The 24,619-nt window shown below is 41.2% G+C and overlaps 1 protein-coding gene across 4 annotated transcripts in view; it reads left to right on the forward strand.

Moving 5' to 3' along the window:
* The window catches only part of Aak1 (AP2 associated kinase 1), a 172,302-nt gene that overhangs the window by 123,236 nt on the left and 24,447 nt on the right, over positions 1-24,619 (forward strand). For 2 of the 4 annotated variants that reach the window (XM_005364808.1, XM_013352973.1), the window contains exons 13-17: positions 1,839-2,075; positions 6,825-7,054; positions 8,373-8,530; positions 10,241-10,345; positions 12,914-13,009. In XM_005364808.1, coding sequence (XP_005364865.1) covers positions 1,839-2,075; positions 6,825-7,054; positions 8,373-8,530; positions 10,241-10,345; positions 12,914-13,009 — 826 coding nt within the window. The remainder of the gene's footprint in view (positions 1-1,838; positions 2,076-6,824; positions 7,055-8,372; positions 8,531-10,240; positions 10,346-12,913; positions 13,010-24,619) is intronic. The other 2 variants (XM_026788149.1, XM_013352971.2) reach the window with 1 other exon arrangement.

Genomic DNA, 24,619 nt, shown 5'->3' on the forward strand with positions numbered 1-24,619 from the left:
TCTCTCTCTCTCTCTCTCTCTCTCTCTCTCTCTCTCTCTCTCTCTCTCTCTCTTCCTCACTGTTCAGATTTCCCACTGGCTTTACTCTGCCAAGCCATTGACAAAAATAGCTTTTTTCATCAACCAGTAAAAGCAACACATATACAGAAGGACATCCCACATCAATTGTAACTTCATGGATTTCTATGTGTCACCATTTTAAAACATGCTCAGATTGCTCAAGTTATTTCAGATTGACTTCTAGATCCTTTGGATGTGACTCTAGTGGTTAATTATTATGTTTTTCCAGTGTAATGACTGTGCCAGGATCATTCTGCTATTAATTTAGAGTCATCCATTTCACTCAAGATCAGATTGTTTTTAATGGGAATGATAATTAGAAACCACAGTTGGCTTTAAAAATGACTCCTTGCTATTGAGCCATGTTGGTAATTGTTTCTTAGAAATGTATTTGTGTTATTAGAAAACATACATACAGATTTATACATCTAATTCAGTATCATAATTAAAAAGATTTTGGTTTAACTTCTTGGTTTTTGTTGTTTTTATCACCTAAAGTTTTTTTTGTTGCTATTAGTTGTGAAACAAAGTCTCATACTATAGCCCCAACTGGGCTTGAAATTGTTGTAGTTATCCTGCCTCAGCTTTCTGAGTCGAAGGATTACAAACATGTACCACCATGCTTAGCAACCTTAGAATATTCAGCACTTTATTTTCAGTGGAGTAGTTGCTAATTGGATACATAGACTGTTGAATTTATTTCAATTTTGCCATCTACATTTTGGGTCAGTTTTGTTTTATGAATGTATAAAATAATTAAATAGTTTTAAAGTTAGATCTATAAAATTATGTCCTTTGATTCTTGCAAAGATATACTCCTAATTTCTATTTGCTTCTTTAGAGTGTCCCTGTGCTACCCTTAAGGACAGACCACAGCCCTCTGCGTCCCTGGTGGGTGGGTCTTGATTATTGCTGTAAACAAGCTCTTATACTCTTATGTGTTGTTTTTGCTGACCTTTTATACTAGTATTCATATCCAGGACTATCCCAGTTAGCTCAGTAGCACTTTTGATGATTTTCTAAGACTTCACTTTTATATTAGCAGACTCTCATTTTGAGCTTTGTTAGTGCACCTAGCAAGTAGTGTAAAGCAGCGAAGATTAGAGAGACATAAAAGAGGTGCTAGGAAGATGGGTGTAGGGTGCATTTTTATCCCCAGCTACTTGGGAAGCTGATAGTAAAAGGGTGGCTTGCACCCACAAGTTTCTGGAACAAGCCTTGGCAATGTAGCAAGACTCCACATAAAGCATGTAGAGGAGAATCACTAGTGACAGGGTATTTGAGGCTGCAGAATTTCATAAAGGGAGATCTGTTGGGATAACTTTGGAAAGGTTTGGATAGGTGTTAGTCACTGGTTAACATTTCAGTTGCTCTTTCAGCAACATCACTAAGGCAGTCTGTTCATATAGGGAAGCATTTGGTTCTTGGCTGCTTCAGAATCCTTTAGAAGAAGGATTTCTTCTGCACTGAAGATACTTCCCTTGCTTCTGTTCACTCCAGGCCTTAGAGTCTCTTGAAAAATCTGGTTGCTTCCCTGCAACTATGCCTGGTAAACAGTCTGATGCAGTGGGAAGGCTCTGGCAGTACAAATGTTGCTGGTATGATTCTAATGCCCTGTGTCCTGTTCTTAACTACTTGGCCCAGCTTCCAAGCTTCTGCTGGACCCTCCTTTTGACTTCAGTATTGGCGTTATAGTTATTGAGACATTAGCCTTTTGTGAATGTGACTCTGGGTGGGCTTGTATTCACCTCCTCATTTCTTGCCACTCTCCTGTTCAGTTTCAGGCAGGACATCCAGCAGCCCAGCAACCAGTCACTGCTCAGTTCCCTGTGGTCTCCCAGGGAGGCTCTCAGCAACAGCTGATACAGAACTTCTACCAGCAGCAGCAGCAGCAGCAACAGCAGCAACTGATGACACAGCAGGCTGCTCTGCAGCAGAAGACTGCTGTGGTAGTACCACAGCCTCAGGCACAGCCAACCACAGCCCCACAGCCAGCTGCTGCTCAGGAGTCTGCGGTAAGAACCAACAGGGGTTGGCTCAAGACTGAAGAGAGTATGTAGTGAGACGGGGGAAAGGGAAGGAAGAGGTAGCTGTAGACAGTTTCTGTTCCGCCCAATCATGCAGCCATTTAGTCCCAAAGAAACACACAGAGGCTTATATTAATTATAAACTGTTTTGCCTGTTAGCTAAGGCTTATTATTAACTAGCTCTTACAACTTAAGTTAACCCATAATTCTTGTATACATTTAGCCATTTGGCTTAGTACCTTTTTTCAGTGAGGCATTCTCATCTAACAAAGGCATGTTTCCTTTGTTAGTCTTCTGGTCTCCTTGCCTATACTTCCTGGCTGGCTACTGGCCAATCAGCATTTTACTAAGCCAGTGTGAGTGACAAATCTTTACGGTGTACGAGAGCATTTCCTGTTTCTTTCTTTTCAAAACAAGAACTCTGAATCTAATCTCCTTTGTTTAGCTTTTTTCCTGACCTTTATCCATAACAACTTGTAACCAACATGCTAAACAAAGACAAACATCCACAATCCACTTTTTGGGAATGTGGGCATAGTTTTCCAGGGTACTTCCTGCTGATTGGGGGTGCTGATAATCTTATGGGGACCCAAAGAAAATTTAGGATTATGGTCAAATCCTGTCTGCAGGGAGTATTCTGTGAGACTGGATCATCTCAGCCAGCAGTCTTGAAGCTGTTCTGGATGTAGAACTCCGAGAAAACTGCAACAGAGGTCTGCTGAAATGTTGGATCATCTGGGTCATCTGTTCCCATTGGAAATTTTTTAGGGGAGTCTTCCTTGATCAAACCTTATTTTTCTTAACCCAGAATGAATCCACAGCCTCTCATTTCCTGTGGAAACAAAAACAAAACCTCATCTCCAAAGTAGCATATCTTTTGACTTAAACTTTAGAGTTAAGGCATTTTCAAAATATATAGGTTGGATTAATCCAGCAGCATTTATAATCAAATGTCTTTTAGCAGCTGTTGTTCCTTCCTCAGCAGTCAAACAATTCAAAGACAACATAATAACATGCAGTGTCCAGGTTCTCTGTATATTTTCAATCTTTACATGGAAACTAAGCTTGGGCGAACAGGACCTGAGTACACTAGTTTTTTTCTCTTGAACCCAGGTGGCTACTTTTGAGTCCACTCTTAAAAAGTGGCTAAAAAGCCTGAGGCAAACAGCTTTTTTGTAAATTTTTACCCCAAAAGTTGGGTGCCAACTGAAGTATGATTAATTAAAAACTCAGAGACAGAAATTGGGGTTTAACCTCTCAAAGACCAGAAAAGCAAAGCAGCTAGTCACTGGCTCTTATTTTGATCTCAGTCCAAAAATGGTGATCCTGCCTCTAGGAATCCTCAGATGAGACTGAGATTGAGAGCTGTCTCTTCTTGTTTTATAATCCTCTCTAGTTCTGGGATTAAGGGCATGCATCACTACTCCTGGTTTCTGTGGTGAGCTATTGTGATTAAAGTTGTGTGTTATTGCTGCCAGGTCTATCAGGCTGTCTTACTTTTTAGTCCTTAGGCAAACTTTACTTATTAAAATACAAATGAAATACTCCACACTTCCCTTCTCCTTCCCAGCATTCTCAATTTGATTTTCCTGCCTAACTTTATCCTGTTCAACTTATAGGCTAGTCAGCTCATTTATTAAATCATTCACAGTGACAAATCTTCACAGTATACAAAGGGATTATTCCACAGCACCTTTGGGGTCCATTTTATTTCAATCCACCATGCCTGTATTGTGTACTCAGTTTTTTAATGACAGTAGTAGAAACTTCTGTTGTTACCAAAAGGCATTTTGAACAAGTAGCCAATAGTGTTTGTATATCTAGCTATTCTCATTTTCAAGGGGGCCCAACAACTAAACTAATGAAGAGAAGTGAGAAACCATCTTCATTCATTCATTTATTTATTTATTTATTTATTTATTCATTCATTCATTCATTCATTTATTTATTTATTTATTTATTTATTTATTTATTTATTTATTTATTTATTATGTATACAATATTCTGTCTGTATGACTGCAGGCCAGAAGAGAGCACTAGACCTCATTACAGATTATTGTGAGCCACCATGTGGTTGCTGGGAATTGAACTCAGGACCTTTGGAAGAGCAGGCAATGCTCTTAACCGCTGAGCCATCTCTCCAGCGAGAAACCATCTTTCTGGGGATTCATTTCTAGCAGAGAACTTGCAGCCCATTCTAAACCAGAAGACTATTTATATTCCTTCAAAAGGAAACAGTGCTATGGGTAGATTGTGTTTTTTCTGTCTCTGCTTTACCTGTTTGTTTCTGTAAAAAACTTAGTCTTTTACAGGAATATGGTAGACAGCCATTGTTTGTACTTTTGAGCTAAAATAAATTTCCCCTTTGATAATAGAAAAAGGTTTTAAAAATATTGCATGAAATAGCTATAGGGGGTCTTAAGTATCTCGTTTAATCTCTTCATTTTGTGGAATTAAACACTGAGATCCAAACTAGAAAGTTACTGCCCAAGACATACAGAAGGATTGAACTAGAGCTGGGGCAAGGATCAGGAAGTCTGACTTGTGTTGTATCTCCTCAAGGGTGTTGAGATGATCCACTGGTGCTGAAGATACTTCTTTAAAGGTTCTTCTCTGATATTCTTAGACAAAGTGTCCACTGCCTTGGGAGTGAATCCTCAGCCTTCTCATGAGTCCTAGATGGGCCAACACTGAGCTCTGTGTTCTGTGTGGTGAGCATAGGGACACAAACTAAAATCTGTGCAGGCCTATGAAAAAATGTCCACAAGGTAGTGTTGACACAGCTTGCTACTCCTGCAGAAGACTCAACTTCAGTTCCCAGCACTCATGTTGGGCAAATGTAAAAGTGCCCTGAGCCTCAGTGGACTAAAGATCCTCTTCTGTCTCTGAAGTTAAGGTTCTGGTATTTGTTCTGTATGGTCTGTTTCCATTTGTTTTCTTTGATTTCCAATGTCCATAAAACCTGCCCTGTGGGGTTGCTATCAGAAATCAACACACAGAATTAAATTATTTCATAGGCACTTTTACAGTGAAATAGTTGTATATGAAATTTTACCTTTGGGCTGCCACGTGCTCCATGAAGTCAAGTGTAGAATTTTCTACATGTGGCATCATGTCAGTGCTCAAAATGTCGGTTTTTAGAGCCTTAAGGATTTCAGGTTTTCAGATTAGATCCACTCGTGCTGTCTTGGAGATGTGGCTCAGTGGTTCATTGCTCACCTGGGAATCCTCCCAGTGGAGGCATCTGTTATGTATATTACAACTGAAAGCCAGGTAAGAAAAAGACAGTCTTCTCTCAGTAGTGCGGATGCTCCTTCACAGAGTCCATCATAACTGTGAAGTACCCCTTTGCAGTGAGATAAGCCAGTTCACAGCTGACCCTCGTGGATACTGACATTTAGAAGGCCTTTCTTCTGTAGCTCTAGGCCCCCAAAGGAAGATGCACTGCCAGCACTTTGACCTTCACAGAGCTCCATGCTCCCTGGTGGGCTGTCGCCCTTCCTGCCTTAGTCTGGTTAGCAGTAGAACCTTATAGTTGTGCTGTCATTCATCTTGTTAATGGGGTGATTGGCATACAGACACAGGAAGATAGTGAGCCTCAAAAAGCATTCCAGCTCCCAGGGACAACATGAGGACACTCTCCTCTGCTATAGGCATCCTGACCCATTGAACTTTTATGTCATGGTTTCTTAAATTCTGGATGTCTGTCTTCAGAGACACAACGTAGGAGCTGAGCTTCAGTGTGGAGAGGTAGCTTTCTCTTGAGTGGAGGGATTTGAGGGAAGGGATAGTTAAGTCCCTGAGGCACTCAGTATCCAGACTTTTTATTTCTAGATTGGCAGAACTAAGAAGGGCTTAGGTGGCTTTCTGAATGCTTTTAAAATTATTTTGCTTGATACAGATGGCTTGTGCTAAGGACCACTTACATAGTCACAACTACATTGCCACCTGTTTATTGTTCTGTGAACCACTTCTCAAGAGTCCGTCTGTGAACCCAACCATCATTAAGGCTTTTCTTCTGTCTCACTCTATTTTCCACTGATCTTCAGTGCCATGTCTCAAGGAAGATTGGAGCAAGTAAATCCCACTATACCAGTGCTGCACTTTTGATGTGGGGTTGAAACAGAAAAATAGGTTCTTGTGAATCCATCTCATCAGTGGAATGAAGGCCTTTAATAATATAAAACAAGAGCTACCGTGCTTCAGTCTCACGGCGATTGTTTGATTCACTTACTTAGTGTAGGAGGGAGTCCATAACTCTAAGCAGAAACTGTCGTGCTCCAAGCCATCTTGGCTGGAGTATATCTTCTCTTCTAGCTGTAATAGAGAGTAGAATCTATTACCTGCCCCATGGAAGCATTCTTGATGAAGTGCTATTTGTCCTCAGAAGTAGGAAGTCCTTTAAGATACCTTCTAGATCTTTAGGGCAGGGAATAGCATATGTAGTCTTGGGCTGGTAGCTCCATCACATCTGGTTAACTTGTATATTGAAGCTAATGGAAACTGGATGTGAATAAGAACCAGGCACTTCCTTGGTGATGTCTACCTCCATTGCAGCTCAGATGGTTGGTGCCTTGGTTTTCTTTCTGGTGCTGTTGATAACCTTGGCCATTCAAATCTTATGAGCAAATGAGTTTTTATTATACATGGTTATTAATTTGTTTTTCTTTCCTATTTCTTCCTCCTTTTTTCTTTTTTTGTTCATAGTGAAGCTTTGCATTTCTCTTTCTCTCGCAGATTCAAGCTCCACCAAGACAACAGCCAAAGGTTCAGACAACTCCACCTCCAACTATCCAGGGTCAGAAAGTTGGATCTCTCACTCCTCCATCATCCCCTAAAACCCAGCGTGCTGGGCACAGGCGGATCCTCAGTGATGTAACCCACAGTGCAGTCTTTGGGGTTCCTGCCAGCAAATCAACTCAGCTGCTCCAGGCAGCTGCAGCTGAGGCCAGTCTCAATAAATCTAAGTACGTTTGTTCTTACCATGTGGGCAAGGTCTGCTCTGGGTCACTACTGTATGATTCTTTCCATAAGCTTTTGGAGGTGTGGTTGCATGCTTATGCCAGTGCATGGCTGTATTTAGTAAGAAACTATGAACTGGCACACAGTGTGTGCATTGTACAGATACTGTCTTTTCAGTTTCCATTCTCCCATCTGTTCTATGCTCCGTAGAGAGTGTTTTCTAAACCCTTTGACCAAGTCTCTGTTTTTTTTTTTTTGTTTGTTTGTTTTTTTGTTTGTTTGTTTTTTTTTTTGTTTTTTGAGACAGGGTTTCTCTGTGGTTTTGGAGCCTGTCCTGGAACTAGCTCTATAGACCAGGCTGGTCTCGAACTCACAGAGATCCTCCTGCCTCTGCCTCCCGAGTGCTGGGATTAAAGGCGTGCGCCACCATCGCCCGGCCATGACCAAGTCTCTGTACTGACAATTTCTTATTGGACACCCAAAATTTGGAGGGTGGCTACCTCAGCAAATATTGTCTACACAGGTGACTTGGCTCATCTTTGGAGCTGCTGCTTCCCTCTCCCATAGTGGATGTACTTGGCCTCCTTAGCTCCATGTCAAGCTTTGTTCTTCCCTCTCGTGGAGTATTTTGTCTGGGGATCTTTTTCTTTTAAGTGTACATCATATGTTTTATCATGAATTATTTTTGTGTCTGGCCAGCCTGACTTATGAGTTCCAAAGACAGAGACTTAGCCAACCTTCATGAACCTGGTTAGGTAGCTGGTTCTGTGCGTCACATAAAGTCAGTCTTGGTGGCCATTAAGTCCGTCTAATTTTAGACCTTTAGCCTAAGGTCTAAACCATACACTCTAAAGTTAAACATATTTAAGTCAAGAGAAACTGGAGGAAAAGCAGGTGATCTAGGCATACAAAGGTAGTGGTAACTCTACCCCTGGACAATATTCTGAACATGTGATGATAGCTTAGTGCTATACGCACTAGATCCTGAAAGGTCAGAGTCAGCCTTGATAGGCCTGGGATTCAGCCCCAGCAGGAGTTGCTTGTGCTTGATACATGGCCCTCAGGATAGGCTGCTGTGGATCCTAACGTGAGGTCTTTGCCAGGAACAGGCAAGTTGCAGGGTTTTATGAGAGCTTAAGAGAAGGAACTGCGTTTATAAAGACTAAACTTTTCAGTGTCTGCGGGAGGTCCTTTAGGGAAACACTGTGGAAAATGATGGTTTGATTGAGGAAAGAATCGGTACCTTAATGAAGAGAAAATTGTTTGGACCCTTCTGCGTTTTTATATTTTCTTTTCCCTCACCCTTGGGGGAAACTTTCCCAGGTCTGCAACTACCACTCCCTCTGGCTCTCCACGGACCTCACAACAGAATGTGTCCAATGCTTCTGAAGGTTCAACATGGAATCCTTTTGATGATGACAACTTCTCCAAACTCACAGCTGAAGAACTGCTTAACAAGGACTTTGCCAAGCTTGGGGAAGGTGAGCAAGCTGAGTCTTTCCTGTTCTTGGTTATAAGTCGGCTGAAAAGAAACTTGATTGTGTCTGTGTCTTAGCTGTAGAGGAATGTGCTTAGGAAAGGTCAGCATGGACCTGTCTTGAAAAGAATTGGTTTTGGGGTTTGCAAACTGACTTTTCATTCTTTCATTTTCATTTTTGCCGTAGCACTATTTTTTTTTCAAAAATGCTGATCAACTGTGAGACGCACCGGGAACTGTGGAGCGTAGAGGAGAAACTTTGAAAGGATTCAGTGGCATAAACTGAGATAATTACATCAAGCTGAGTGATTCCTTGGAGAAGTGTAAATGTCCCGTTCATCCTCAATGGGCTTGCCCTAGAAAGAGTAGCTGAGGGTGTGCCTCACAGAATACTGGGTCCTGATCACAGTTTATGTGTTGTTGACTGACCATAGAAAGGAGATTCCTTAAATACAAGGCATGTTTCTATCCAAAATAGCCATAGGCAAATCCACAGATCCCTGGGAAATCTCTCCAATGTGGAGTTGGGAGAAAAACATCCCTTGTGTACTCAGACTCAGCACAAAACAAAAGAATGAGCAGAGTCAGTGAATGATATAAACTGATTTACATTACAGCAGTGCTTTAAAAACATACTTTCTATCATTTTATTTTGTTTTGAAACAGTATCTCACTATGTAGTCTGGTTGGTCTGGAACTTCCTATGTAGACTAGGGTAACCTTAAATTCACAAAGATCCACTTGCCCCTGTGCCTCTGAGTGCTGGGATTAAAATTGTGGACCATCATGCCTGGATGGTTCAGCCTTTTCAATAGAAGACAGGGCGTAGGGTTGATTTCCTTTGACAAGTTCTCTTCCTTGTTATCTCTGCCACTTCTTATTCTGTGCTGTAAACAGATTTTTTTTTTGCTGCATTATTGAAAATTAGTATGTTTGTGTCTAATTAATGAGACATTGGGTTCTTTATGATTTTATTTATTTTTAAATTGTATAATGTGTGTGTCCATACATGGCTATAAGCATGTGAGTGCAGGTCCATAGAAGCCAGATACATCAGATCCCTTAGAGCTTGAGTTACGGGTAGTTGTGACCTGCCTGATAGAGGTGCTGGGAATTGAACTTTGGTACTCTGGAAGCACAAGAGTATGGAATCTGAACTGATGAACCCTCTTAACTCTCCAGCCCTGCCCCCCAGAGGTTTTGTTTTGATATTTTTGAGCTCTTTTGTCTATTTTTTTTTTTTTTGGTTTTTTGAGACAGAGTTTCTCTGTGGTTTTGGAGCCTGTCCTGGAACTAGTTCTTGTAGACCAGGCTGGTCTCGAACTCACAGATATCCACCTGCCTCTGCCTCCCAAGTGCTGGGATTAAAGGCGTGCTCCACCACCGCCCGGCTCTTTTGTCTATTTTTAATTTTTGGTATGTGTTGCTGTTGTTCTGCTGTCAGCTGTCATGTAGCCCTGCTGTTGGCACCTGTCTTTCATAGCCTCTCACCGCTTTCTTCCCTGTCGCTCCATCTCAGTTCCCAACCTGCTGCCAGCTTGGAGAACAGTCTTTGAGCATCGGCACAGACAAGGACTTTTTGGTGTTTGTTTGGTATGATGTTGCCATCAATGTGGTAGGAAAAGTCACATCAGAGAGTGTTCTTCACCTCACTATGTGTCTGTGCACCCCAGGATTCTTCAAGGATGAACCCAGTGGTATTTTGTCCCTCTAGGAAAGCTTCCTGAGAAGCTTGGTGGCTCAGCAGAGAGTTTGATCCCAGGTTTCCAGTCAACACAAGGAGATGCTTTTGCCACTTCCTCATTTTCTGCTGGAACTGGTAAGTGTGACACATGCCTGAGACATGAGGATCACTGTTGTTTCCACTTCATAGATAGCTCTAGCATATGAAGAACCCAGTTTCTGGTAGGAAGTCATTCCTTTCCTTCATTTGGTAGTTGTCCAGCCAAAAGACATTTAAGGACCACCAAAAATCACTTTGAATTCAGGGGCTGGAGTGCTGTGGTGAATATACAGCATCTGCTCTCCCTGTTCAGTGTGTGTCTTATGTAGATATTTCTAATTTAAGGACCAGTGCTCTGGCAAGATTTTGTTATTGCTTAAAGTCTTCAGGATTACTTGAAGAATTCTAAGACTTAGAAACTGTCTTATACTTGATAATCTATTATATATACACATGCATTTTTAAAAACCAAATCAATGAGACTTGTTTTCTCCATTATTAATAAAATTATCCATTTTTATTATATAAAAGTTATATATTTGTGTAGAAACAATCCAAATCATCCATGATCTCATCACCTAGACACAGTATAATGACTTCATCATGATGTATGTCTTGTCACTATTCTGTTGCTTTGAAGAGAAACCATGACCAAGGCAGCTCTTCTTTAAAAAGGCATTTAATTGGAGTCTTGCTAACAGTTTTATAGGGTTAGTCCGTGATCATCATGGATGTAGACAAGCATGATGCTGAAACAGTAGCTGAATGTTATATGCCCTGATTGGTAAGCGGTTTGTAGAGAAACACTGGGCCTGGCATGGGCTTTTGAAACTTCAAAGTCCATCACCAGTGATACAACTTCTCCAAAAAGACCACACCTCCTAATCCTTCCCAAACAGCTCCACTAACTGGGTACTAAGCATTCAAGTATATGTGCCTATGGGGGTCGTTCTCATTCAAACCACCACAATGTGAACACTGCATTTAACTTTTTTAGGGTCATAAACATCTTTGTGAATCTAATGAAATTTATAGATCTTCCTCACCAAAATACATGTGGTCACGATTTTGTACAATTTTAGGTTTTGGTTTAAAATTGTGACACTGTGATATCCATCTGTATATTTTAAAACCTGTTTGTTTCTTCACTTAATAAGTCTGGCATGGGCTAGTGAGGTGGCTCCATGGGTAAAGGCACTTACCACCAAGCCTGACCACCTGAATTTGAGCCTCAAAACCCACATGGTGGTGGGTGCCTCTTAAGCCCCTGCACCCTTGATATACTTTCTGTACTGGGTGGTTTTGGGTGTCAACTTGACACAAGCTGTAGATCATAAAAGAAAGGAACCTCAGCTGTGAAATGCCTCCTTGAGATCCAGCTGTAAGGCATTTTCTCATTTAGTGATCAATGGGGGAGGGCTTTCCCATCTCAATTATACAGTCAAGATATTCCTCCACAGACATTTTCTGATGCCCATCTCCTGGGTGATTTTAGATTATGGCAAGCTGACACTTAACTGTAACCATTACAGACCTTTGGAGGACATCCCAAATCCAAGCTCTATCAGGATGTAAGGGAAAAACCAAATAGTTCAAGTCATAGTGTTGAGTAGCATGGATGATACTATCCTGCTGGTACAGAAAGTGTGCTTGTTGCAGAAGCTGGGTACGGGGCTCACACTTTGCCTGCAGCAGTCTCCTGTGAGTCTGTATAATTTTCACTTTCCTTTGTTGTTATTGAGTTTGTTCTCTCTCTCTCTCTCTCCCCCTCCCTCCCTCCCTCCCTTCCTTTCTTCCTTTCCCTCCCTCCCTCCCTCCCTTCCTCCCTCCCTTCCTTCCTCCCTCCCTCAAACTTGTGATCTTTCTACCTCAGCTTCTAGGATACTTAAGAGTACAGTGTACATCACCATACCTGACTTTCAAATTTAAAAAAATCACTTAGAAATCAAAATGGGATTTTAATTAACAGCCAAACTAGTACTAAAGTGAAATGTAAAGATTGTTAGAGTAGACGCCAAGAGACCCCGGTCTGATGCTTGCTTTGCAGGCAGACCTCTGACTTGTCTCAGTTTGGGCCTTTGTTTTCTTTGAAAAAAAAATTGAGAAAAATAGTAGTAGAAACTTCCAGGACTTTAAAGGTTTAAAGCTCTGATATGCTATAAGATACTTAATATTTCTGGAACTAAAGTTTACCGAATACAGCATGAACAGCAATAGTATTAGGCAGGAGCACTGCACAGCACCTGTTAGACATTGTAATAGTGCACTAAGACAGTTACTGCCTGGAGCACATGTGGGCTGTTGAAGTACACAGGAAATGGATAAACATATATTGACAATATGTGCCAAAGTGTGTAGGGGTGAGGGGCAGTAATTTCTAGAGACATTGAGCAGAGATTCCTGGGGTAGCGAACACTAAGAGAAAGCACATGGCTGTCCTACTCTGAACCCGATGCATTCATAGTGTGTTACAGGACCCTTGGTGTGTCTTCTAGGTGTTTGCTATTAGTTGGCAATACACCTCCTCCTTTCTGTCTAAATTTGGATTTTCTCTGTTATTTGAGCTCTTGTATAAGTAGAAGGTAAATGCATCGATATTTACTTGACATTTTCTGCTTTTCTCATTTTTTTCTCTCCTAATTTTTCCTCTTCAACTAACTCCAGCTGAAAAAAGGAAGGGTGGGCAGGCTGTGGACTCTGGCATCCCACTTCTAAGTGTGTCTGATCCTTTTATTCCTCTTCAAGTACCTGATGCTCCAGGTAGGTACATAGGACTCATTTTTAGGTTAGCAGCTTCAGTCTTATATTCCAGGACCTCGAGGGCCCCTGGGGAGTTCAACTTTAAGCTTTTGATGACAAGGACCTGAGTTCTAAGTCCTAATAATTGGTTGCTGTTGTATATTTTAATTTTCTTAGTAAGTTGGACAGACTTATTTTGGAGACTAACTCTTACAAAGATAAAAATCACTTCAGGTTATACCACTTGTGCTCTGGATCAAATCAGTGTTCTTTTTTCACACTGTTTAATAAAATTATTGTTAGTATATTTTGGGGGTAGTGGAAGAAGGTTTTCAAAGAAGCCAAGCTAGCTTCTATCCTTACTATGTAGCCAAGGGTAGCCTTTAACTATTGATCTTCCTGCTTTTACCTTCCAAGTACTCAGATACAAGTACATACCACTACATCATGGTTTGTGTTTATGATCATTTGGAGAGGCCTATGTATTGAAAAGAACATTACTCAATATTATTTTAATACAGAAATAGAAGCCATATGCATATGATAAAAAGAGTGATGGCCAAATGTGATGATAGTACTGTGGGTGATCCATCTGGTTCCTATTTGCTGTCAGTACTTTATTACTTTGTAATATAATAATATATAATGAAAGTTGATATGGAATATGAGTCAGGAGGCTTAGGGTCCCTACTAAGTTCTGCTACTACCTGAACTCTCTGGGGCAGACTCCTCATCAGTGAAGGAAGTGGCTACTGGAGTTCCACTATCTTCTGTGTACCCTATTACTGATTCTTAGGGAGCTGCTAGAAAGTGGAGCTGGTTAGTTTCCATGGCTTTTGAAATGATGAGTGGATACACTTATCTGGACTCAGTAGATGCTAAAGGCTGCTTCCTGTTCTCCTTATTTTTTTTCAGGGGACAGAATTGTGGGTGGTATGAGGTCACCTTTTATGGTAAAGCAGCTAAATCTGACTTCTTAGAAGCATCTGGCAGTTGTTTTGCTTCATTTCCCCAGTTCTTATGCCTTCCAAATCTTGACCTTGAGCTGACAGAATCAGCTTAATTTTTCTTTTCTCCCGGAGGTCAAAGATCTTTGATTGGCCACTTCAAAATTGAGGGGGAGGTGCTGGACAAATGGCTCTGTAGCTAAGCACACTTGCTTTTCTTCTAGAGGACCCACAATACCCCTGTGTGGCATCTTATAACTGCCTGTGACTTCAGCTCCAGGAGACCCAGCACCCTCTTTTGTCCTCCTTGGAGACTTACACAAATGTGACATGCACCACCTACATACAGATACAACATATATATGGATAAAAATAACAATTAGGATTGGGAGGGAGTGGGCTGTTCAGTTCATCTCTTTTCCTTATTGGACAAACTATAGCTAGTGTGCAGAGACAGTCTTTGTTCTCTATTGCTCAGTTGACCCTCTGATTGCCTGCCTCGGGTGTGCATGGCCATGGCTACTGTTGTAGTATGAGTAATAGTAGAGTAATAGCACCACTTACCTGGCCCAGATGCAGCTCAGATGTATGAGAAATCATTGGAGAATGGTTTTGTGGAAGTTGATTAATGAAATGGGTCGATTGGATCTCTTTCTTCTATTTCAGTGTGTCTCCCCAGATGAATTAATTTTGAGCAGGTTGGAAAGGTGTGGACTTTTCTTCTTTGCTGTGGTTGGCATAGCATGAAACAAGGGCAAAAGTTATAAAGACATCCTTCCCCTAGAATACACTGGATTTTTGCATTGCAGTTGCTTTCAAAACCCAGGTTCTACAGAAGTTTGCTTTTGCCCAGGCAGAGAGTGAAGGTACTAGATAGTGGTTACCCTCCACAGCTGCCACAGGGGCCCTTTATATTAGGAGTACAGAGCCAGCAACACAGTGGTAGCTTTGTAAATTCCCAAAGATTTCAGAGATGCCTATTGCCTCATTCTCAATACTTTTCTTCATCCTGGAAGAGTCCTGGAAGAGTTTTAGTGGCATATACTCTAATACAAAGTGTCTTAGTGTTTCTATTGCTATGAAGAGACATTATGACTATGGAAATGCTTATAAAAGAAAACATTTAATTAGGGCTGACCTACAATTCAGAGGTTTAGTCCATTATCATCTTGGAGGGAAACATGGCAACACACAGGCAGATATGATATTGGAAAGGTAGCTGAGAGTTCTACATCTGGATTGGCAGGCAGCAGGAAAAGAGAGCTATACTGGGCCTGGCTTAAGCGTTTGAAACCTCAAAGCCCACCCCTAGTGACATACTTGCTTCAACAATGCTATACCTACTCCAACAAGGCCACACCTCCTAACAGTGCCTCTCACTCTAGGCCTTTGGGAACCGTTTTCATTCAAAACACCATACTAAGATAAGCTATGATCTCTCTAAAAGTGGAAAATCTTCATATGAGTCATTTTAATAGAGAACTTCAGGGTTTTGTTTCTTGATTTGTTTGGCCAGTTTTATCTGCTAATAATGTAAAATGAATTCCTGAATCATTGAATACAATTAGAAGGGAATTTGGATTCCCCTCTACCATCACTCTCAACTCTCTCTTTAAGTCTTGCCTTTCTTTCAACAGATTAAACTCTTTTCCACCTTGGGGCCTTAGCACTTGCCAATATTCTATTAACCCCTGGAAATTTCTCCTTCAGCTCTGTTCCGGTGTCTCAGCTTATATGCCATTTTGTCAGAAGGGCCCTCTGTGGTCTCAGAGGCACTCTCAATCATACCTCATGGCTTTTATCCTCATGACACTTGTTAAAATGTCTGGTGTTCTTTGTTCATGGTCTGTTTGCTTCAGTACTTTATTGTCAGTGGCAGTACTTTCTTGCATAGTAGCACCCTAAATATTTGGTAAGTCAGATGCATGGATGAAATAAACGTGAGACTGTCAGCCTCCATTCCTCTTCCCACCTCCTAGACACTAGATTGATGTTCACTGCCTGCCTCTACCTGTGCCTGTGAACCCAAACCTGACCATCCATCCATGCTGAAAGTAAATAAAGAAGGCATAGCTCATGGTACCAGCAAGTTACCATACTCTGGTGAGAGAAATGGTGAGGCTCAGTAGACCACCAGCTCCATCCTCCATGCCCTCCAGTAGCTCATCTATTTGCCTCATTCTTCATCAAGGTCCTGCTTCAGCAAGTGAAGTGTGCAGTGTGCTAAGAGCTCATGTTCATTGTCTGGCATCTGATGAAACTACAGGTGCTCATTGGTGGCTACACCTTCAGCCCACTTTAGACACCAGTCAGTGGTCCCCATGGAGAGAATCTAGGAATCTTAGTGGATAGAAGCCATGCCTTTTGAGTGATTTTCCTCTTAAAGGTTTCAACATGTAATCTGTAATCCTCTTGATTCTACAGATCTCCTGAGTGGTGTGTGGTAGTGATGTCAAGTCCCTACCTATGAGGCAACAAATTAGACCTTCCTCTTCCTTGCCAGATTCCCCAAGTTGTAGGCATTGCTTTTGTCGTTGGGTTTTGTAACTTGAGATCAATAAAGTCTTGACTGAAGATGTCAGTTAGGGGGTTATAAAAGTGGATTTGAGCTTAAAAACCTGTGTTATCCCATGGCCATGTAGAAGACTGTGATCTGATCACTTGAATTCAGTGCTCATATCCTGGAAATTTAAAAACACTTTCCTGTGGAGAGAGGAAGGAATGTCTAGTAAAACTATATTTGGAATTGCCATGTAACTTTAACTTACTGTAAAGACCTCAATTCTATGTCTGTATTCCCAGCTGGGCAAGCTTGCTTATGAAGTCATATTTTTCTCTTGCTTGCTTGCTTTTGTAACTTTTAACTTTCACTCAACTGAGAGCTACTGAAATAGTCTTCCTGGATAAAAAATTGTCAGGCTGTGGTTGAAAGGGCATTAGAGAATTGTGGTTTGCTTTGTAGGACTTTTTTTTTAATTATTATTTTCTGAGGTACGTGTCATAGTTAGGGTTTCTGTTGCTTTGAAGAGACACCATGACCATAGCAACTCTTGTAAAGGAAAACATTTAATTGTGGTGGCTCACTTACAGTTCAGAGGTTTAATCCATTATCATCTGGCGGGAAGCAAGGCAGCATGAAGGCAGACCTGGTGCTAGATAGGAGCTGAGGTTCTTACATTTTGACTCACAGGCAACAGGAAGTGGTCTGAGGCACTGGGCGACTTGAGCATATATGAGACCTCAAAGCCCACCTCCTCTAACAAGGCCATATCTTCTCCAACAAAGCCACACCTCCTAATAGTGCCACTCCCTTTGGGTGCTGTTTTCTGTCAGACTACCACAGTACCTACCATAAAACAAATATTAGGGAAGTCTGGAATATTAAAGAGTCACAGTCATCTGTGAGTTCACCCAGCAGTCTCATGGCTAGTGACTCTGACAGTGCCTCACTGGTGCTTGGGTACCACTTTTCATATTGTTCGAAGTCTAAAATACCATGAAATAGACAGAATATTTTTTCCTGAAAAATAGGCGAACAGATTTTTGTTTTTCCATCACTTTACTTTTAAATGTAGGTAAAAATTTCCAGCTATTTAGTGCATAGCTCATTAAGTGGCATTAAGCACATGTACAATTTTTTTTGACTGTTCTCTCACATTCTTTTTCTACTGAAAGACTGGGCGCCTGTGTCTGCTCAGCAGTGATTTATTTCCCCATGCAGCACACTACACTGTCTAGCTATGGGTTTGACAGCTCTAAGAGCTCCATAGAAAGAGAATCCTGCAGTACTTGAATTTTTTTTTTTTTTTGATTTTTCGAGACAGGGTTTCTCTGTAGTTTTTGGTTCCTGTCCTGGAACTAGCTCTTGTAGACCAGGCTGGCCTCGAACTCACAGAGATCCGCCTGCCTCTGCCTCCCGAGTGCTGGGATTAAAGGCGTGCGCCACCACCGCCCGGCTGTACTTGAATTTTTATGGCTTACCTTTAACTTTGCACAATCACAATTCAATTGTGTTGTATATATGAGAATTTCCTTTTTGTTGTTGTTGTTGTTTATTTGTTCAAGACAGGGCTTCTTTGTATAGCCCTGGCTGTCCCAGAACTTACCCTGGAACTTTATAGACTAGGCTGGCCTTGAATTTAGAGATCCGCCTGCCTCTACCTCCCAAGTGCTGGGATTAAAGGTGTGCACCACCGCTCAGCTAATTTTCTTCCTTTTAAGGTTAGTATTCCCCTGTGTGGAAGACCACATGCTGCTTGTCCAGTTTTCATTTGATGCGCAGTTGGGCTGCTTCCCTCTGAATGATGCTGCTGTGAACATAGTACAGGTCTCCTTATGTGACCGTGCTTTATTCTTTTGCCAGGTCATATGATAATTCTATTTTTAAGTTTAGAGAAAGTGTTACACTGTCTTTCAGAAAGACTTCGTGCCGGGCGGTGGTGGCACACACCTTTAATCCCAGCACTCGGGAGGCAGAGGCAGGCGGATCTCTGTGAGTTCGAGACCAGCCTGGTCTACAAGAGCTAGTTCCAGGACAGGCTCCAAAACCACAGAGAAACCCTGTCTCGAAAAACCAAAAAAAAAAAAAAGAAAGACTTCGTGCCATTCTTTTTATATACTTTCCTGCCGTACACAAGGGTTTGGAAAAACAGTTCTGACAGTTGCTCTTTAGTTCTGAGCTCTTGATACTAGAGCTCTACAAGACTAGAGGAGCACACATTAGCTGCCCCACAAGTGCTACTTCATAGAGCTGGAGGACTGTTGAACGTCATTCTTGGTCTTATGTCCTCTATTGTCTCTTGAACAAGACAGGCAAGAGGAGCTGGGTGTCAGAATGAACAGTCCCCTCTTCTTTTGGCCTGACATCTTCTTTATTTCCAATTCCTGCCTTGTGATATTGAAAAGCTTAGGGTCACTCATTGTAAGTGCCTTATTTTAGAAACTGTCTTCCTACAGTTGTAATTCTCTAAAGTGGATTGAGAATGGGGCATGGTGCTTGCCCTGATTCTGACTTGATGATATTACAGGCAGTTTGCTGTCTGTTTTTTCAAGAACTACTTAGAGACGCTAGATTTTATTTTCTCTTTTTATTTTAGGTGGATTTTTTTTTTGAGACATTTCTGTAACCCAAGCTGGTCTTGAATTTTTGATCCTACTCCCTCTACTCCCCAAGTACTGAGCCCAAGGAATGCATCACCATGTCTGACTCTATTTTTAGTCTTTTTTAAAATATTTATTTATTATATATACAACATTCTGTCTGTGTGTATGCCTGCAGGCCAGAAGAGGACACCAGACCTCATTACAGACGGTTGTGAGCCACCATGTGGTTGCTGGGAATTGAACTCAGGACCTTTGGAAGAGCAGGCAATGCTCTTAACCTCTGAGCCATCTCTCCAGCCCTCTATTTTTAGTCTTAATTGGTGGATAATAATCACATTTATCGACTTGGTTCAACATGACATTTCAGTTCATTTATACAGTGTGTAATGATTGCATCAGGGTAATTGGTGTTTCTTTCATTCCATAGAGTGACTAAAATTTAAAAACAGCATTTCTCATTATAAGTTTTACTTGTTTGCTCATGTCCAACAAGTCACACATTTCAAAAGCCACAAAACTGTAGTTACTTTCTTGTTGCTGTGATAAAACATTATGACCAAGGCATTGTATAAAAGAAAGATTATTTTGGGCTTACAGTTTCAGAGAGTCAAAGTCCATCTCTATAAAGTCAAGGAAGCGTGACAGCAAGCAGGCATGACAACTAGAACTAGACACTGAAAACTGGAGACTCACATCTCAAACCACTGATGGGAAGCAGAGAGAGCAAATGGCAAGAGTCTTTTGAAACCTCCAAGACCATCCCCAGTGACGACCACCCTTCCTAAGCATACCCAAGCAGCTACCAGCTGGGGACCAAGTATGCAGATGTTGGGCCTTATAGGAGACAACTCAATCAAACTGCTCATTGTAGCAGCTACATCATTTTTAAAAACTGAGATTCATAATAAACTATCTTTTGAGCATGTTTGGTAGATTGGTGTGTTCTGATCTTTGAAACAGTCAAAATCTTCATTTGACACAGAGTCTCACGTGTAGTCCTGCCTGCTGGCCTGGAGCTCTTTAAAACCACACTTGCCTTAAATTGGCAGTGCCCCTGCCTCTACCTCCCAAGTGCTAGGGTCATGGAAGTGACTACCACACCAGCTGTCTTAGTTAGGGTTTCTGTTGCTGTGAAGAGACACCATTCTTACGGTGTAAATGAATGGCAGATAGAAATTATAATAAAATATTCAGCTTTAATAAGGAAAAGACTTACAGAACCGAGGTTCCCGCGGAGGACAGGAAAGCGGAAGGGAAGGCGGGGAGCACACCTGCAATATTTATTAGTAAAAAATAACCTTAGGGGACCCCGCCGTTCAAGCAAGGTGATTGGCTGGTCTTCCCCTACACACCATGACCACAGCAACTTTTATATAGGAAAACATTCAGTTGAGACTGGCTTACAGTTTCAAAGGCTTGGTATAGTATTATCATGATGGGAAATGTGATATCATACAGGCAGACATGGTTATGGAGAAGGAGCTGATAGTTCTACATCTTGATCTGCAGGCGGCAGCAGGAGTCTATATACCACTCTGAATATCTATTGAGCATAGGAGACCTCAAAGACCTTGATCCACAGTGACACACTTCCTTCAACAAGACCACACCTACTCCAATAAAGTCATACCTCTTAATAGTTTCTTTCCTTATGGGACTATTTTCTTTCAAACCATCATACCAGCTTTCCTTTGATTTTTTTTTTCTTTAAAGGAAAATATCACAAATTATAAAATATCCCAGCCTCATATCAGAGAGCTGTTTTGATTATGTAACTTATACTGGTTTGTGAAGGGCTCATTACCTCCTTGTGTTTTGAGGGCACCCTGTGCTTGAGTGAGGACCTCCCCTCAGAGTGAGAGTTCAGGGGAAGTGCAACAGCCCTTCTGTGCACACCTTGTACATAAGGTGTTCTGTGCTCTCATGTCTGCTTTTATGCATGGTGTTGTTCTGCCACTTCTGACTCCCACATCTCTGACATCTGAGTGTTCCTACACAGCAACGACCACACAAATATCTGTGTGTATGGCCTGCATTTGCAGGTTTGGTCAAATAACTAGACTCCCAAAAATTAGCAGTTTGTCCCATCCTTTTGTATTTAATCATCTGAACACACATCTTTTTTTTTTTTTTTTGGGCGGGGGTGTGGGGGGGGTTCCAAGACAGAGTTTGGTTTTTTGTTTTTTGTTTTTTTTGTTTGTTTGTTTGTTTGTTTGTTTTTTTGTGTGTGTTTAGCCCTGGCTGTCCTGGACCTTACTACATAGACCAGGCTGGCCTTGAACTCAGAGATCTGCCTGCCCCTGACTCCTGAGTGCTGGGATTAAAGACATGTGCTACCACTGCCCAGTCACACAGAATATTTTTAACCGTCAAACATACTTTTCTAAATTCTAGTAAGAAACTTGGATTTTTGGAATTTGGGTAGGGGTGGAAGTCCTGTGCCATGGTGCTTATGTGGAGGCCAGAGGATAACTTAAGGAGTTGATTCTCTCCTTCCATCCTGTGGCTTTGTCATCTCACCAGCCCAAATTAAATGGAATTTTTTTAATGGAAAAGGTTTTTTGGTGGGAGGGAGATAAGCCCCTAAACTACTGTTCTGAATAAAGGAATGTTAATTTTTTTCTGAAAACATTATTTTAAACAGTATTGTGAAAGATATTTTTAATATTGTTTCCTAAAATAAAATGCTATATATAGTACCAGACTGATGATGATACCTTTTATCTTCGTTAGTTTTCTGTTTTTTTTTTTTCACATCCCCTGCTTCAAGAAGCTCTGGTTTCATTCTTTAATTATGTATTAAATGAGAAATGTAATACATCATCATGTACTTCAGAGGCATCTGTACTGTGCATTCTCTAAAGCTGATAGACTGGCTTCACATTTGTTAACATATCTTTTTGTCTGCCACATAGTCATCATCTTGCTGTGACTTTGGAGTGGATTCTTCTGCTTGAGTAGAGCAGGGTTAGCACTTCAATAATGGTCTCCGAAACTGAGTCCTGTCTTTAGTGAATCTATCTTTGCTTATTGATTTTTTCAATTGCCAAAGGCCCAGAAGGCTGTGAATCCAATAAAATGTTTTGTGTATGTAATAGAATTTTAAACCATTTCCCTTTTCTCAAACAGACATTTTAGTTTTAGTTTATCTGGGCAAGTCAGAATTTATGTGGCCTTACTCCTCCTGTAACAGAAATACAGTCTCTGAATTCCCTTCTTCCTGTGATCCGTCACTTGTTCCAGGTTACTGTCATACATTTACTAAGTTGAGGCTAAGTAGAGGGCTGTTGGTGTCTCAGGGCTAGAAAGTGATTTGGAAGTTGTCTTGATGTGCATATAGTCACCTTTAAGTTACCCAGGGTGACAGATGTGGATGTTGACATCTTTTTATTTCTTTGCCCCAAATGTCAGCAGTAATCCATCTCTAGGCTTAAGTGAGTCTCCTGAGATGAAGCTGTAACCAAAGTCCTAGGCCAGAGGTATGATGGGGTGGACAGTGCGTGGTGTCCCCCAGGAATTAGATCCCGCCACTCACACTTAAAAACGCAAACCAAGGGCTGGAGAGATGGCTCAGAGGTTAAGAGCATTGCCTGCTCTTCCAAAGGTCCTGAGTTCAATTCCCAGCAACCACATGGTGGCTCACAGCCATCTGTAATGAGGTCTGGTGCCCTCTTCTGGCCTGCAGGCATACACACAGAAAGAATATTGTATACATAGTAAATAAATAAATATTTAAAAAAAAAAACGCAAACCAAGTCGAAAGTCAGGGAAGGATTTGAGCCACTGAGGCCTTGTTGTGAAGATAGAGGTTTTGTTTCCCAGTCCAGTGTCAGAACATTGGCATGAGCCTAGATCCAGACAGGAAACACTGGAGTAGGGTGAGAATGTGCCCAGTCAGAAGGCTTGGCCAAACTGTAGTCTGGCTGTTCACTGTCTCCAGTACTTAAGAGGCAGTCTGGTTCCCCTGAGGTGATTCTTCGTGCTTTGGTTGGGAGGGGGACAGCCTCAGTTTACATTGTGGGGCAATTGTTCCCATTTAGAAGTGATCTCATTATGAGGTGATCTCTGTTTCTGGAATCCTTGGGAACTACAGCTTTAGGACAGTGAATGAAGAATTCTAGAGACTTTTCAGGGATTTGAACAGGACTTTGTAAAAGTTGACAGTAAACATCACTATTATGTCTGTACCTCAGTGCTGAACTAGCGTGAGGTAGATTAGATAAATTTGGGCCTAATTAACTTTGTCTCACTAATTTTAGATAGTATGCTTATGTTCAGAGCTAATAAGACTCTGATCCAAGATAAAACAGACACAAAAGATGCTGGACTTTTACCTCACTTTTAATATTTGAGCGAGGCGTTTCTAAGTATTTGTTCTGTAACCATAGGTAAGTCAATCTATAGGCAGCAGCCAGTGGTGAAGGGTCTTACCTGAGGCTGAATTGGTTTTGTTATTGAATTATAGGCTGTTTCTAAGTGGAGATTTAAATAAAAATAGGTTGAAAAGTAAGCCCACTGAAGGCAGTGAATACATACCCATACAAATGTCTGTCAGCTAGGACCTCCACACTGTAATATGACTCAGCAGTGCAATATGGTCCCACTGTCTAGGCTGCAGCGTGGGAGGTTGTCAGTGCTGTGCTAGGAGGAAGAGCTCTGACACAATGAGGCTGCAGGGTTCTCTTTTCAGAGCAGAAAGTCTGGCCAGCTGTGGTTGCAAACGCCTTTAATTCTGCAGTTGGGAAACAGAGGCAGGCAAATCTCTTGAGTCGGTGGCTAGCCTGATCTACATAACAAATTCTGGGACAGCCAGTACTGCGTAGAGAGACCTGTTGTTGTGAGGACCAACCTTCAGCAGCTCAGGGATTAAGAGAGAGCCATGGAGTCAATGAACCAATCAATTTGATTTTTCTGTCTGAGGGAGTAAAACTGAATTCTGTGGGGCCTGCAAGCAGGGCAAAACTTAACTCTCTGGGGCCAATGAAAAAGGGAAACACACGCACGCAAGCATGCTTTCAGGATCTATCATCTCTCTTCTCGCATTTCTTTTCTTACCTCTACCCAGAAGTATCCCTTCTGCGTGTCATTAATTTTTTCCTTACAGCTTATATACCCCAGTAAAATCTTTCAAGCAATATTAAAATTACAACGTGGTTACATTCTATTTTTTAACTGAATGATCACAATGAATGCAAATAAAAATCATCATGTTTTCTATGTCTCTTACATGATTAAACATTTTATGTATTACAGGTGAAAAACAAATTCTCGCCAAGAACCCACATACATTAATGTCCAAGCAGCTTGTTATAGATTAACAGAGTGTAAACAAGCAATGCATTTTTCTCAGCCAGTTCTTTTACTGGCAGGCTGCATTTTACAGCCACAAAGAAAGGGTCAGTTACTTTATTATTTATATCTAAATGTTTTCTTATAAATAATCTTTAAAAAGCACAAACAAACTTTTATATATGAAAAATAGCCAGCTCTACTTTAAGTTCTCAGGGTGCATTCATCAACAGTTTTTTTTATAATTATTTATTTATTATGTATACAATATTCTGTCTGTGTGTATGCCTGC

Source organism: Microtus ochrogaster, unplaced genomic scaffold (assembly GCF_000317375.1).
Source record: "Microtus ochrogaster isolate Prairie Vole_2 unplaced genomic scaffold, MicOch1.0 UNK1, whole genome shotgun sequence".
NCBI classification, from domain to species: Eukaryota; Metazoa; Chordata; class Mammalia; order Rodentia; family Cricetidae; genus Microtus; species Microtus ochrogaster.